Here is a 14280-nt window from a genome sequence, read left to right on the forward strand (position 1 = left end):
TCTAGAGGAGGAGGCTGCTAGATATCATCAAGATGAGGATATTGTTCTTCCTTTACGAAAGTTGCAAATTGAGTCACAGCCTCCAAAGTATGAGGTTAAATCATTGACCTTTACTCCTCGAAATAGAGTACCTTTACCTCCCCCACCTCCTTCTCTGGCAGGAAAATCAAAAATCAAAGCAGCCTTAAAACAAGGCTTGTCTGAGGGAGACGTTACCCTCCGTTTGTGCTTTCCAGTACATTATAGCGGGGAATTTGATGAGGATGCAGAATGGACTCCTCTTTCTTATAAATTCCTCAAGGAGGTTAAAAATGCCTGCAAAGAATATGGACCCCTGTCTCCATACACATTGTCGTTAATAGATATTCTGTCAACCAGCTGGATGACTCCTTATGATTGGTATCAGCTGGCAAAAACCTGCTTACCAGGGGGTAGTTTCTTGTTATGGAAAATGGAAAAGACCTGACCCATTAATCTCTTGTGGAAGAGGCTATGCTTGTGTTTTCCCACAGGACGAAACTTCCCCTTTGTGGATACCCGACAGACTCATCAGACATGCAAGACCCAAAAACCACCAAAAATCCTCCAACACTTCCTCCCTCACTGCTCACAAACCTAACACCTCCCACGACTATTCTGAGAAATCTGTCTCTTGAAAATGCTCCATCTACACCCCCACCTTCGCCTGTCTCTAGTTCCTCCTCTTCATCTTCTACTCCACCCCTTCTCACTGACTTTATACAACCCTCTACAAACCTCAACAACTCTTCATCTCGAGACAAAGTGCGGTGGAGAAGCCGGAGATATACTCCCTATTCAAGAACCCATCAAACCATTGCGGCTGAGCCCCCAACTTGGGGCCAACTCAAAAAACTTACTCATCTGGCTCACACCTTAACCGTGGATCAACATATTCCCGTAAATGCGGGTACTCTTTTTGTGGCTATGCTCGCTATCATTTCCTGCCAGGTATGTGTTGTTACGGCTGATATACATTGGGCTTATGTCCCAAAACCTCCTATATTTCATCCCGTCACCTGGGAAGATCCTTCCCCCTCTGTATTTACTAATAATTCTGCATTACTGGGGGGCGAAACCATATTTTGGAACCCTCAGGGCTTTAATTCTAATTATTCCTATTCTGGTGTGTCAGATAATCCTCCTATTTGCATTCAATTAAGAAATTTGCGAAAAACTATCCCTGGCTGTATTCCTTTTGGCTTCAAATCAATGATTACTGACTCACCTAATGGAAATTAAAACCAACAGCCTTACAGATTATTATGGGCTCTACGCCTCATCCTTCCAGAAAAAACTGACTTTCTTAAAGGTATCCCAAAAGTACACACTCCTCTTTTTCCTACCTGTGATAAGTCGCCTCCTGAGGATTCTAAGAGCAATCAAGATTGGGCTATGATTGACCCTTCAAAAGGATTTCCTATTTGGAGAAATTGTATGTATAATTCACAAGTTGTATATGCTCTGCCTGAAATGTCTGCACGTCTTATTGATTGTAGTATTTTAAATCCTGAAGATGATTATCGTCAATATTTACAATCAGCTGGATATCGTTTTAATTGGCAAGATACCTTAGTCCCTCTCCCACAAAAAGTTAATCGTTGGCATATAAATGGATGGGTTCCCCCTATTCTTTCTACCTTCACGGGTAACATACATCCATCTTTGTGGAGACTGGCAACTGCTGCCGGCAATGTCACTTTGTCCCGTCCTTTTAATAATGAGAGTTTTGATATTCAAGCTTGTGTACCTGCTCCATATGTGTTATTAATTAGCCGCAACAATCACTCTAGTATTGTTATAGAAAACAAGAAAACACATTATGTTAGTTCTTGTGAAAATTGTATACTGACCAGTTGTATAAATCCTGCAATTCCTGTCGAAAGTATGATGATTTTACAACAGCCAAAATATATTATGATTCCTGTACATTTATAAGAAGATTGGTATGATGATTCAGGCCTAGAAGCCTTAAAACAAGCTTCTGCTATTTTATCTCGAGCCAAACGGTTTGTAGCAGCTTTAATACTGGGGATTTCCGCTCTCATAGCTTTAGCAACTTCTCTTTCACTTTCTGCTATGGCGTTAACACGACAGATTCATACTGCAAACTATGTAAATAATTTAAGTAAAAATATTACTTTAGCCTTAGCCACACAAGAAGCCATTGATAGAAAATTACAACAAGAAGTTAATGCCCTTGAAGAAGCAATTCTATATATAGGACAAGAAATCACTAATCTCAAAGTTCGACTTACTTTGAGATGCCATGTAAGTTTCAAATGGATTTGTGTTACTCCACTGCCTGTAAATACTACCATACATAATTGGGAAAAAATCAAAAATCATATCCAGGGCATATGGAATCATTCCAATTTGAGTTTTAATATTGACAAATTACATATGGAAATACAAGATATTACAAATGCAGAAAAAGATTTTTCCTCTTCTCAAACAGCTAAACAATTTATTGATTCCTTAAATTCCTTTATTCAAAAGCATAGTCTTAAAAACATTCTGTTAAACACGGGTATTTCTTTATGTTTATTCTTGATGTTGTTGTTCTTTCTTCCAGTCATCTTCCGAATCTTAAATCAAGCTATCCAAAAGGTGGCTTCAGATCTTCATCTGGCGAAATTAAAAAATAAAAAAGGGGGAGATGCTGGGAGCCAGGCTGCAAGGGCGGCCCCTCTGCACCCACTGCCCCCAGCATAAACATTGAAGAATCCCTGAAAAGTCAGGAGGAGCCAGGCTGCAAGGGCAGCCTCTCTGCACCCACTGCCCCCAGCATAAACATTGAAGAATTCCTGAAAAGTCAGGAAGAGCCAGGCTGCAAGGGCGGCCCCTCTGCACCCACTGCCCCTAGCATAAACATCGAAGAATTCCTGAAAAGTCAGGAATATCTCTGTCATCTGTGTTATGTTTCTATTTCATTTTCAGCCTGTGTATAGCAGAATGTATAAGCATAAAATTCCATTATAGATTTAGGGACCTCTGGACGGGGGGCGTCCTACTCATAATCCCCTGGTGAAATCCCGGGTAGGGACAGCCCGTGTATTACTTGGGGGTCAACATGAAGTTGTCTTAGGGGAAAAACAAATAGCTCGACTATGGAAAACAAAAACAGGATGGTGGAATCCTGGTATTTACCGAGGCCCTTTTGTTTTTAAAACCACCACCCACACATGACCCCATAAAAGTGGAAAAACAAAAGGCAGTGAGTTCTCTCAGCCAATTTCTCAGCCAATTACAGGTCAACCTTCTCGTCTACCCCGCTCACTGCTGCGCTTGACTGGTCTTTGGGTATAGAGATTGGGCTAATTGTCCTTGGCATAATCGTGGACAATATGACGTAACCCAAAGTGGCTGGACTACAAGAATTTGGCCACCCTGGACAAAATGGACAAAGCCTATGTGGCAACAGTTTTTGCAAAAAGATTAATTATTATAAAAACTGTGGAAGGAATTGCAAGATTAAGCATAAAGTGTAAAGCAGTATGAAGTCAATTGTTACTTTGTGTAAAAATATATCAACAAAATATTCTCTTCAATTAAACAAAAACTCATTGTACTTGTGTGTGTATGCGGAACTGTACTATGTGTCACTTGGAAAATTATGTCTCTGGGAAATGATGTTTATGATTATATCTTGTACTGCCCCTTTATTGATCATGCGATGTTATGCTTTTGTAAGCTTATGATATAAAAGACCATGTAAAAAAGAGAGGAGGCTTTCCTTTTCTGCAAAATGAAAATATAAGACACACTACCTCTCATTCTTTTTTCGCCGAACTCTACCCCTCCTCTGGTAACCCTGTTCATTGCTGAGGCTGGCCCCCGGCAGCGACCCTATAGGACAGAGGAGAACTGCGCCATAGAGCTTCCAAGGAGTGCCTGGTGTATTCAAACAGCTGACCTTTTGGTTAGAAGTTGAGGAGAGTAGAAATCTGAATTCAGAGCATCAGCTTGGCTCGAGGGGAAGGCTTTCTCTCTTGGCTCTGGATAAAGTTCACTGTCTCTTCAACTTCTGCTTCCTGTTTCCTTGGAGATCTTTGTGTGTCTTGACAACTATCTTACTTTATCTCTTTCTCTGCTCTCTTGTTTATACCTCAAAAAAGATTGACTCAAAGTACACCCTACAGGAATCCTGCCTCATTAACATAACAAAGAAAATCTATCCCCTAATGGGATTATAACCACAGGCATACAGGTTAGGATTTACAACACATATTTTTGGGAGACACAATTCAGTCCATAACATCAGGAGACACCTATCTATTTGCTCATCCTATTGTCCAAGAGGTACAATGAGATTCAGAACCAAATAGCAAACTGGCCAAATTTTAAAGTTTGCTAATGTCCAGAGCCGGTTGTCAAGCAGGGAAACAGATTTCTTATACGGCTGTGTATTGACAGAGTATAATTTGACGCAACGCATTAGGAGGCCTATTTAGCAATAACTATCAAAAAAAATTTTTTTTTTTTAATTGAAAATTACCGTTCAGATGTGCTGGAAAATGTACCAAGTTACAATGACAAGGATGATGAATTATAAGCATTTTTAGTAGCAAAAACCTGGAAAACATTTAGATGTCCATTAACACGAGCCTGAGTGAATCAATTAAGAAATAGCCATTAAATGAAACACTATGCATCCTTTAAAAAGAATGAGGTAGGTTTATATAGAAGCATTTTTATACCTGTAAGGATTGATACAGAAAGATTTCTAAGTGTACGTGTGTATATTTTTTAGGTGAAAAAAAGCAAAGGGGATCAGCAGGGCCGGGACAGGAAACCAGGATGCTCCAGGGTCTCCAGCTCTTTCCTGCTGCCCTCTACTCTCAAGAGAAAGAAACATGGTGCACTACTCTGTTCTCACAAGGTGCGGCATCAATAAGAATTTCTTTCTTCATGACCCCTTCCTTGCCTCAATTTCCTGGGCTGTTCCAGGATCCATCCAACCTCAGGAAGCCAAAGAATTAGACCTTCTGCTCCAGAATTTATTTTATTAGTACATTTTGTTTACAAATTTTTATCTTTCTTTTGGGCTTTTTCATATCCTTGTAAAAAGTGCCAAGGAGTACAGGAAAATAAACAATGCAAAAAGTGGCAGTACTTTCTATAGGAACTCAGCCTGTCTCAGACAAAGGAAAAAAAAAAAGAAGAAAAAGCAAAGAGCAGGACAGTGTAAAGTATTCTCTTCCATGTAAATTTTCCTGAAAAGATATATATGACTGTGTTGGTAAACAAATAGAACATTTTTCTAGAAGTACATGCAAGAAACCTGATAGTATCTGCTACCATCATGAAAAGGAAATGGAATAGCTGACTGGGAAGAGCAGGATTTTACTTTTCGTTTTATTCTTATCTGTACTGTTGGATTCTCTCTCAAGAAAAGATCACTTTCATTTGTGTGTGTGTGTGTGTCCACAGAAATAATCTGAAGAGTGGGATTGGGGCCCTTTTTGTTTTTCCTTTTTAAATCTTTTGGTATTATAAAGAGATAGTGCTATAAAAACACGAGGGCACACCATCTCAAAATGCCTAGTATAGCCTGGTACACTGTATACACTCAATAAATATTAGTTAAATCCAAGAAAAAAAATTTGTAAATTGAAAAAGAAAAGAATTCACTAAAAATTAGAGTGTCTGGTTTTCAGCAGTTATTCTCCTGGGTGCTTTTCCTTAACACTCAATTTTTATTCATTTAATGGGGCCTGATTTGAGATCTACTTCTGAAAATGAGCCAGTGAAAACCCTCTGGATCACAATGGTCCTTTCTACAACTGATCCTGGGCATGGCACAGGACAGGGCAGTTTTTCCTTCAGTCGTGCATGGAGCCACCATAAGTTGGGCAACTAACAACAATGGAGCCTGGTGATAAATTTGATCCTCAGCTGGGCTAATCACACCTAAAGAGCTAAGCTTTGGAGAACCTTGGAACCAGGCAGTGGAAATTAGACTCAGAAGAATAAACCCTGGAGAGCATTGTTGATTCTTGGACAAGTTGAGAGTGATATCTGAGGAAGGTTAGTCTGGCTGAAGGAAAATCAGTTAAGATGCTTTTGCAAGCCATATAGGGTCCTGGGCAAAAATGGTGGCAGCAGGAATGAAGATGTTGAAAAAAATCCAGATTCCAACAGAAGGCAGCACAGAAACTTCTGGGTCCTCCAAACTTGAAGGGACAGTTTGGGTTGAATTTATATACTTCTCTTTTATCTGAATTAAGTAATAATTCTCATCTATTGAATACTCACTATGTACTAGGTATCAGAGATAAACCATTTCAAATCCTCAGAACAACCCCAAAATGTAAATATTATCCCCATTTTAACCAAAGAAGAAACTAGAAGTTTATGTAGTTTAAATAACTTGGAATTCTCTCATATACAATGATGCTTCTGAATTGTATTAAAATATTTTTCTAAAATTTACAAATCACAAGTAATCTGAGGATCCATTAATAAATTTGCCATATACATTTAATGGAATCATAGAATATTAGTGCCGGAAAAAGATCCAAGAAATCATGTAGTCCTATTCCCTCGTTATATATTTCCTCTGGTTTCAGGACAAAATGCCACACTAGCTTCCCTTCCCCATCAGATCCCTAAGTGGCAAAGAGTTTCCTCAGAGGGCTGTCCTTGGGCCATCTGTTTATAAGCTCTGCCCAGGGATTCCCCTAGCTCCTCTGGGCAGATGGGAGAATCCAGCAGGGGTCTCTAGATCTACCTCCAGGTCCTCAGGCTGCCTGAAGGACACAGTGACCTGTCACTGCCCATTGACAGCTCTGACTCAGTGTTCACTATCCTCCCGGGCTGCCTATTCCTGTGAAGGTGGTATCATCCTCCCAGTCACTCTGGTAGGAAGGTTCTGAGTCATCTTTGATTATTTAATGCCTCAACAACCCCCTTCTGCCCTTTCCCCCATGTAGGACCAGGCAATCTTCTGTCCGTAATAGCCCCCAAAACTTCCTTCCTGTGCATTCCTGTGCCTGGTTCCCTTGTTCTCATCCTCAGCACCTCTCATCTGCTCTGCCCATGAGGCCCATGTCTTGGCCTTCTGCCTCAGGGGTCACACCCTTCAGATTCCATTTGTACTCCCAGCCCCAGACAGTTGTTGTTGTTTTTGTTAGGTGCCATCAAGTCACTTTTGACTCCTAGCAACACCATGTGACAGAGTAGAACTTACCCATAGGGTTTTCTAGGCTGCAATCTTTACGGAAGCAGATCACATCTTTCTTCCGGGGAGCCACTGGATGGGTTCAAACCTCCAACCTTTTGATTAGTAGTCAAGCTCTTTACTGCACCACTAGGGCTCCTTAGCCTTCTTTATATACAGCTTTTAATTACGTTACCTGGGTGCTTAAGACATTGCTCCCATCACTCCCCACCCCCTGCCGCCCTTTTCTTGTTTATTTTCTGTTATCCTCGTATCTGACTCTTTCCTACTCCCCATAGAAAACTATTCTACTATGTATGACTATAAAGTGTATAAATGTATTTTTTTAATTTATAGAAATACTGTTGTTTTAAATTTCATTACTACATTTTCCCCTTAGAACTATGTTTTTAAGATCTGCCCTTGCTGTTACGTGTCCATTTAGTCCACTGTCTCTTACTGCTGTAGAGCGCTCCCGGGAGTGTATCCCACACATTTTATCTGTCACTCTTCCAATAATAAATGCCCATGTTTTCCAATGTCCCATCATCCTTATCATGTTCGCTGATGGACCTCTGTGAGAATTTCTTTTGCATAAATATAGAGAAGCAGAATTGCTGGGTTCTTTAATCTGCGTAAGGAGCACTGGTGCAGTGGTTAAGAGCTCAGCTGCTGACTAAAATGTCAGCGATTCCAACCCACCAGTGGCTTCACATGAGGAAAGACCTGGGTATCTGCTCCCGTAAAAATTACAGCCTAGGAAACCTATGGGGCAGTTGTGCTCTGTCATATAGGGTTGCTATGAGTGGGAATAGATTCGACGACACACAGCAGCAAAAATAATTAATCTACAGGGCCGCTATGACTCAGAACCAACTCGGCAGCACCTAACAACAACATCCTAAATTGGTCCCCCATCATTAGGCACCAAGAACCTAAGCCCCCATCCCAACTAACCCTGGCCATTACTCAGCTTTCCAATATTTGCTGGAAAATCCGGTGTAAAATGACATCTCATTATTGTTTTAATTTGCTTTCCTCCAAGTACTAATATTTATGAGCATCTCTACATACATATAATAGATGTTGTGCTTCTTCTATTCTCCACCTATTCATATCCTTTCCCCCACACTGTTTATAAGAAAATCTCCCTCCTCCCCAGTTTGGCTTTCAAGATCCGCCCTCCTCCCACCCCCAAACCAAGCTGGCTTCAAAGTCCACAACACTGAGCATTCATTTCCCATCAGTGACCTTGGCCCACCCTGTGGACCAGCCACCACACACTATTCTTTTAACAGTTAAGTGCTTGACTGCTAGATGAAGGTTGGTGGTTTGAACCTACCCAGGAGGCTCTGCAGGAGAAAGACCTGGAGGTCTGCTTCCATAATGATTACAGCCAAGAAAGCCCTAAGCAGCAGTTCTAGTCTGTGATACGGGGCCGCTATGAGTTGGACTCAACTCTACGGCACCTAACAACTGCCTCAATCACACTCCCTGCCCCTGCCCCACGTTCCTCTTCAGAAAGAGCACCACAATTTCCCCAGTTAGAACTGACCTTTATCTCTGAACTCCCAGATAACTTAATCTGCATCTTTCTTTGCCACCTACTACAAGATGCCTTCTGTTATATACATGCCTTCTCACAGAGCCTACAAACCTGCTTTCCATTTATGCAAACTCATATACGGTACATGCCTCCAGGTGCGTATGCAAGAATAGAGAGATGCCTCGATCCTGACTGAACAAGATATTAACTATTTTTAATCTGAGTGATTTTGCTTTGTTCTTTGTCATTTTCTCTATGGCAGTGATTTTCAGTTGCAGTTTGTAACCCATTAAGTTAGGTGGTGAAATCAATTTAGAAGATGGGAACCAGCTTTCTTTCTTTCTTTTTAATGAAACAGATTAGGATACAAAATATCAAAGTACAGCCCAAGTGCAAAAAAATATCATTTTGTGAAGTTTCGATTTTAGATGCCTGTGGGTATGCAGTAGGTAGTGATATAAAATGTATTTCTTACTGTGGTCCGTTGTCAGCAATAGGAGCTACTGTATACATATATATTGATACTATAGCTATCATCTGTTACTATTGCATTGTTTTCCTCTGAAATAATAAATCTAATACAAAAATCAAAAGGCAAACACTAAGACCCAGGCTCAATTCCACCTCTGCCATGTTCTGCCTGTGAGACCCACATTCCAGTTGTCTCTCCCTCACCAGGGTTATTGTGAAATCAAATGAGAGGAAATGAATGAAAGGTGAGCCATAAACCAGCCCAAGTATTCTTCCTGCCTGGGCCACACAATCTAGAAGCTGATCAAGTGTTTAAAATTATTCATGAATTGTTTTTGTGTGTTGGTCTTTCTTGTTGTTGTTAATGACAGGATTGTAATTTACAACAGTTAAGATTAATGTCACTGATACATTATTGATGTTAATACCTTTAATATTGGCTTATTACCACAGGTAAGTCTGTCTTCTAAGCACTTTGTATTTAGAATGTATTAGCTCTTTCCATCCTCACAACAATCCTGAAATGGGTACAGTTATTATCCTGATTTACAGACGAGAAAACTGAGAAACAGACAGCCCAGTCTTTTCTCTTTGGACCCTTTTCCTGTTAAGGGTTGGAAGCCCTGGCCATGCCTCTCAAGGAGCCTCAGATCTCAGTCCCGGTTCGCAGTTCACAGTGGTGAGGTCGTAAGCTTGTTTCCCATCTCCTTTCTTTCTTCCTTCCCCCGTCTCTCTTCAGGTATACTTCACTCTCTGCTATTGATCACACCCTAACTTATGCCTTTGGGAATGTAAAATCAGACACCCTTCCCCAGGTCATCTACCTTCAGGAACAGGTTGTGGGGAGTGGCAGGGTGTTGCTCAGTGAACTCGTTTCTCAGTTACTATCACCAGAATCAGGCTAAGGATGAGGCTGCTGCCTTTTGCAGTGCAGTGAATTACTTAATATGGCTCTTCTTGCCACAGTCTTTGTAACTTCCACCAAATGACTAGGTGGGACTATGTAAATGAGGTACTTGTTGCCACCAAGGGGATTGGATAACTTGCTAATGATGTAAATAAACTGCATGGCACCCTTGTGGAGGTATGGAACCCTAACAAGGGGACTGGTCAGTTTTGCCATCCCGCTAGGCAGAAATGAGCCATCCCAGAGGCAGAAAGGGAGGATCTCACCACCACCAAGAAAGAAGAGCCAGGAGTGGAGTGTATCCTTTGAACTCAAGATATCTGTGCTGAGAACCTCCTAGAACCACGAAACAGAGAGATGGAGCTGTAACAGGAAGACAGCAAGGGGCTACAGTAGTGTGAGATGGCAAGATAGCTAAGGGAGATGACAAGATGGCCTCGGTAGAGCTTCTCAGCCCAAAGAGAGCGGAGTGTCTTCAGGCACAAGGCTTATTTGGGGCGTGAGGTGTCTCCAGGCACTTATCCGCAGAACTAAAAGCTTTGTAACACTTGCCTAAACAGGAAAGGGGCTGAGGGGCCAGAGAGAGGCCTATCTGTGGGAACAGCTGAAAAGAGACTGTTCTGATCAAAGAACTGTACCCTGAGTCATTCCTGAACCTGAATTGCAGCCTGTTACTTCCTTAATTAACCCCATAATCATGACTATTGTCTGAGTTCTGTGTGGTGTGGCCATTGTCATAAGGCAGAATTAAACCTGAACAGAGTGTTTTTTACTTCTTAAAATACCTGAGCTTAGGGCAGACCTTTCCTAGAATCAAGCTAGACATGTACAAGCTAATTATTAAAAAATTATTAGAGGAAAAGTATTTATCTTGTCCTTAATTATTCTTTCTTTGACTCTCATCTGAGAGTAGAGAATGATTTAAGTACAGAAAATGATTAAATGTTGAAATATACATTTTAAATTGTTATCTTGCATTGATGAACTTAAGGAGCCCTGGTGATGCAAATTGTTAAGCAGTCAGCTGCTACCTAAAAAGCTGGCATTTTGGACTCCACCACCTCCCCGCCCACTCAGCAGGAAAAGACCTGGCAAATGACCTCTATGAAGTTTATAGCCAGATAACAGCCCAGAAAACCCTGTGTGGTAGTTCTAGTCTGTTACATGAGGTCACTGAGTCAAAAATCAACTCGACCACACCTGACAACAAACATTGATTAAACTCAGTTTCCTCTCAAACAAATGGAGGAAAATTTGGAAGATTCCTGTGAGGTTAGGCCTTCTCAGTAACAGAACTCGCTGTTGATTCCGACTCACAACGACCCTATAGTACAGAGTAGAACTGCCTCATAGGGTTTCCAAGGTGCAGCTGGTGGCTTCAAAATGCCAACCTTGTGGTTAGCAATCAAGCTCTTTACTGCACCACCAGGGCTCCTTCACAGTAATAGGAATCTGAAATTTTATTCTATTCCAGGCTGGGTATTAACAATGCCACCAAACTCCCTTTTGAGAATCCATCAGGGATACTTCCTGGAGATTAGGGGTGCCAATCCTGGTGAATTAAAGCAGTGGGATCTTTGAGCCCAGCAGAGGTAGAGACAGATGACTGACACCAACATCCCCAGGCTCCAGTGTTTGCATAGCCACCCCTAGGCCTGAGATGCTGGGCAAGACACTTAGCTTCTGAGAGCCCCAGGCTGCACCTAAGGGTGTCCCTGCACTATGTACCTAAAAAGCTTGCCATGACGATAGGTGGGATGCTGAGTGTAGTGCTCTCCTACACAGCTCTAAAAGTCACTACTTCTTAACTCAGTACAGAGCCAGGCCCATGCATCCACCCTGCATTGTGGGTCTGAGCAGGGAATGAGGGCCTTGGCTGAGACTGGGAGGCACGCTCTGGAAATCACTGTGACCCTGGAGCAGAAACATGTGGCAAACTCATGGCTGGAGAGGCCAGAGTCTACACTGTCTCCCCCTTTTTCTGACACATCTCAAGAAGGGCAGAACAGAGTTTTTCAAAACTAGGTTTCCTTCCGTTTATGTGAATTCTCGCTTATCTCTGTAATGATTGCTTTTCACTGTCAACTGTGCTGAAACAAAACATAAGCCTTGGACTCAATAAATGACCTAGAATTTCAAGAGACATCATCTAAGACCGGTACTGTCACTTGTATCTGAGCGCTGTGAAGTGTGGGCTCTGTCAGACACTACCCCACTCCCCCATCTACTAAATGGCCTTGGGCTTCCACCTTACAGCTATTACAGAATTCATCACTAAAGCCTCTACCCTTTTTCTTAGGATGGGAAGCTTCATCCCGCCAAGGGAGGGCCATGCTCTGCCTGGTCTACTGTCTTCCTAAAAATTTAAAACTCGGGATCATAGGCCTCCCCTGACACTGGATAGTCCCTCTAATTTCAAGAAAGAAAAAAATGGGTCGCAGCTTTTGGGGACACCTTCCCGGAGTCTCACTGTGAAGGGTAGGAAATAGTCCATTTAAGGACGAGATCGACAGAAGTGGCCTAAGTCTGGGGGCCCAGGGCACTGGCGGCATTTGAGTTTAGAAGCTGAGGGTAAAGAAAAAAAAAAATTTTTTTTTTTTTTTTTTTTTAAGGGCTGGTAAAATCCTGCTGGGGAGGAGCCGAAGGATCTCCGCTAGGCAGAGGCCACGCCGGGGAGGCCATTTTCGGTGAGGGCGGGGCGAGGGGAAGCGGCGGCGCGCACCCGGCAGCGCGCAGTCAGTGCTCGCGAAAAGGGCGGCCCAGGCGCGCTCCCCACCGCAGGGACTCCTTCTGGTGTCACCTTGTCCTCCACTCCGCTACCTACACCGACAATTCGCATACTGGGTCGCCGTCATGTGCAAAAAGGCACAGAAGAGCTCAGGCACAAAAATTACGGCGTCAAATGAGTGGCCAGATTAAAACGAAAACGTGTCCCTGTCCACCCTCAAGCAAGCGCAGGCGACCTCGCGAACTCAAGCCCGTAAGGCTCCAAGTTTAAACAGCCTAGAGAGCGGTCTTGAAACATGGAAGCAAACTTGCTCCCGGGCCCTCTTTCCCACAACCAGCCCATGGAGCCTAGCGCTTCACTAGTTAATCCTGTCTCGACTGTGGAAGCTTTCGCCCGGTGACAAGCCAGAGTAAGTGACACAGCCGCTTTCCAATGCTGCTGTGGGTGGCTCTGAAAAGAGCCTTTGGATGAGATGGAACCCCGAGCCGAGTGCAGTGTAACTTAAGCCCGCTCCCCGCGGATGCGGCGGGCCAGCTGGATGTCCTTGGGCATGATGGTCACGCGCTTGGCGTGGATGGCGCACAGGTTCGTGTCTTCAAACAGCCCCACCAGGTAGGCCTCGCTCGCCTCCTGCAGCGCCATCACGGCCGAGCTCTGGAAGCGCAGGTCCGTCTTGAAGTCCTGCGCGATCTCGCGCACCAGCCGCTGGAACGGCAGCTTGCGGATCAGCAGCTCGGTGGACTTCTGGTAGCGCCGGATCTCCCGCAGGGCCACGGTGCCCGGCCGGTAGCGGTGCGGCTTCTTCACGCCGCCCGTGGCCGGCGCGCTCTTGCGGGCGGCCTTGGTGGCCAGCTGCTTCCGCGGGGCCTTGCCCCCGGTCGACTTGCGGGCAGTCTGCTTAGTACGGGCCATAACGGGTCAAGACACGAGCTAACCGGCGCAGCGACAGATAAAGCAGACCCGGCCGCCCCAGCAGTCTTTATAAGCGCAGTCTCTCCCGGATTGGGCGGGAGGATAATTGAAAGTCCCGCGCTGACTGTCCATTGGCTGTGACATCACCCTCCCTGGAGTCACCGGCGGGCTCGGGTGGAGTCTTCCTCCCCACCCCCGCCTCCCTTTCTACTTTCAGTTTGCCAACAGTTTCTCTCCATGGTTGTCCCCTAATTCTGTCCTCATTCAGAAAGGCCTTTTTTATTTGCAACCTAGTAAGACCGTTCCCCCTCAGCTTTTCACTCCTTTAGGACACTACCCGTCCCCCTGTTTTCTGCACTGTGTATGTAGCTCCCGAACTGAACGTTCATCCCTTCCTCCCAAAATGCCTCATTACCTTTTCACAGCCCGCTCCCACATTTGCTCTGGCTAATGGTTTCCTCCGGGTCTGTGCTTTTCTGTTCGGAAAGTTGTCCGCTCCCAGGGCGCGAGACTGCCTCGGAAAGCATAGTGGAGCT

The 14280-nt window shown here is 43.7% G+C and overlaps 2 protein-coding genes across 2 annotated transcripts; one reads left to right on the top strand and one right to left on the bottom strand.

Moving 5' to 3' along the window:
- The first annotated feature begins 492 nt into the window (after positions 1-492).
- On the top strand, positions 493-4915 carry LOC126071413 (uncharacterized). Its single transcript, XM_049875580.1, has 4 exons — positions 493-969; positions 1270-1453; positions 2594-2649; positions 4772-4915. Exons 1-4 carry the CDS (start codon positions 493-495, stop codon positions 4913-4915), a joined length of 861 nt encoding a protein of 286 aa, XP_049731537.1.
- An 8357-nt stretch (positions 4916-13272) lies between these two features.
- LOC126073534 (histone H3) lies at positions 13273-13775 on the bottom strand. The gene has a single exon (XM_049880305.1). The coding sequence runs from the start codon at positions 13742-13744 to the stop codon at positions 13334-13336; it is 411 nt and encodes a 136-aa protein (XP_049736262.1). The 5' UTR covers positions 13745-13775; the 3' UTR covers positions 13273-13333.
- Positions 13776-14280: the final 505 nt, after the last annotated feature.

The sequence above is a fragment of the Elephas maximus genome, chromosome 3 (assembly GCF_024166365.1).
Source record: "Elephas maximus indicus isolate mEleMax1 chromosome 3, mEleMax1 primary haplotype, whole genome shotgun sequence".
NCBI lineage: Eukaryota > Metazoa > Chordata > Mammalia > Proboscidea > Elephantidae > Elephas > Elephas maximus.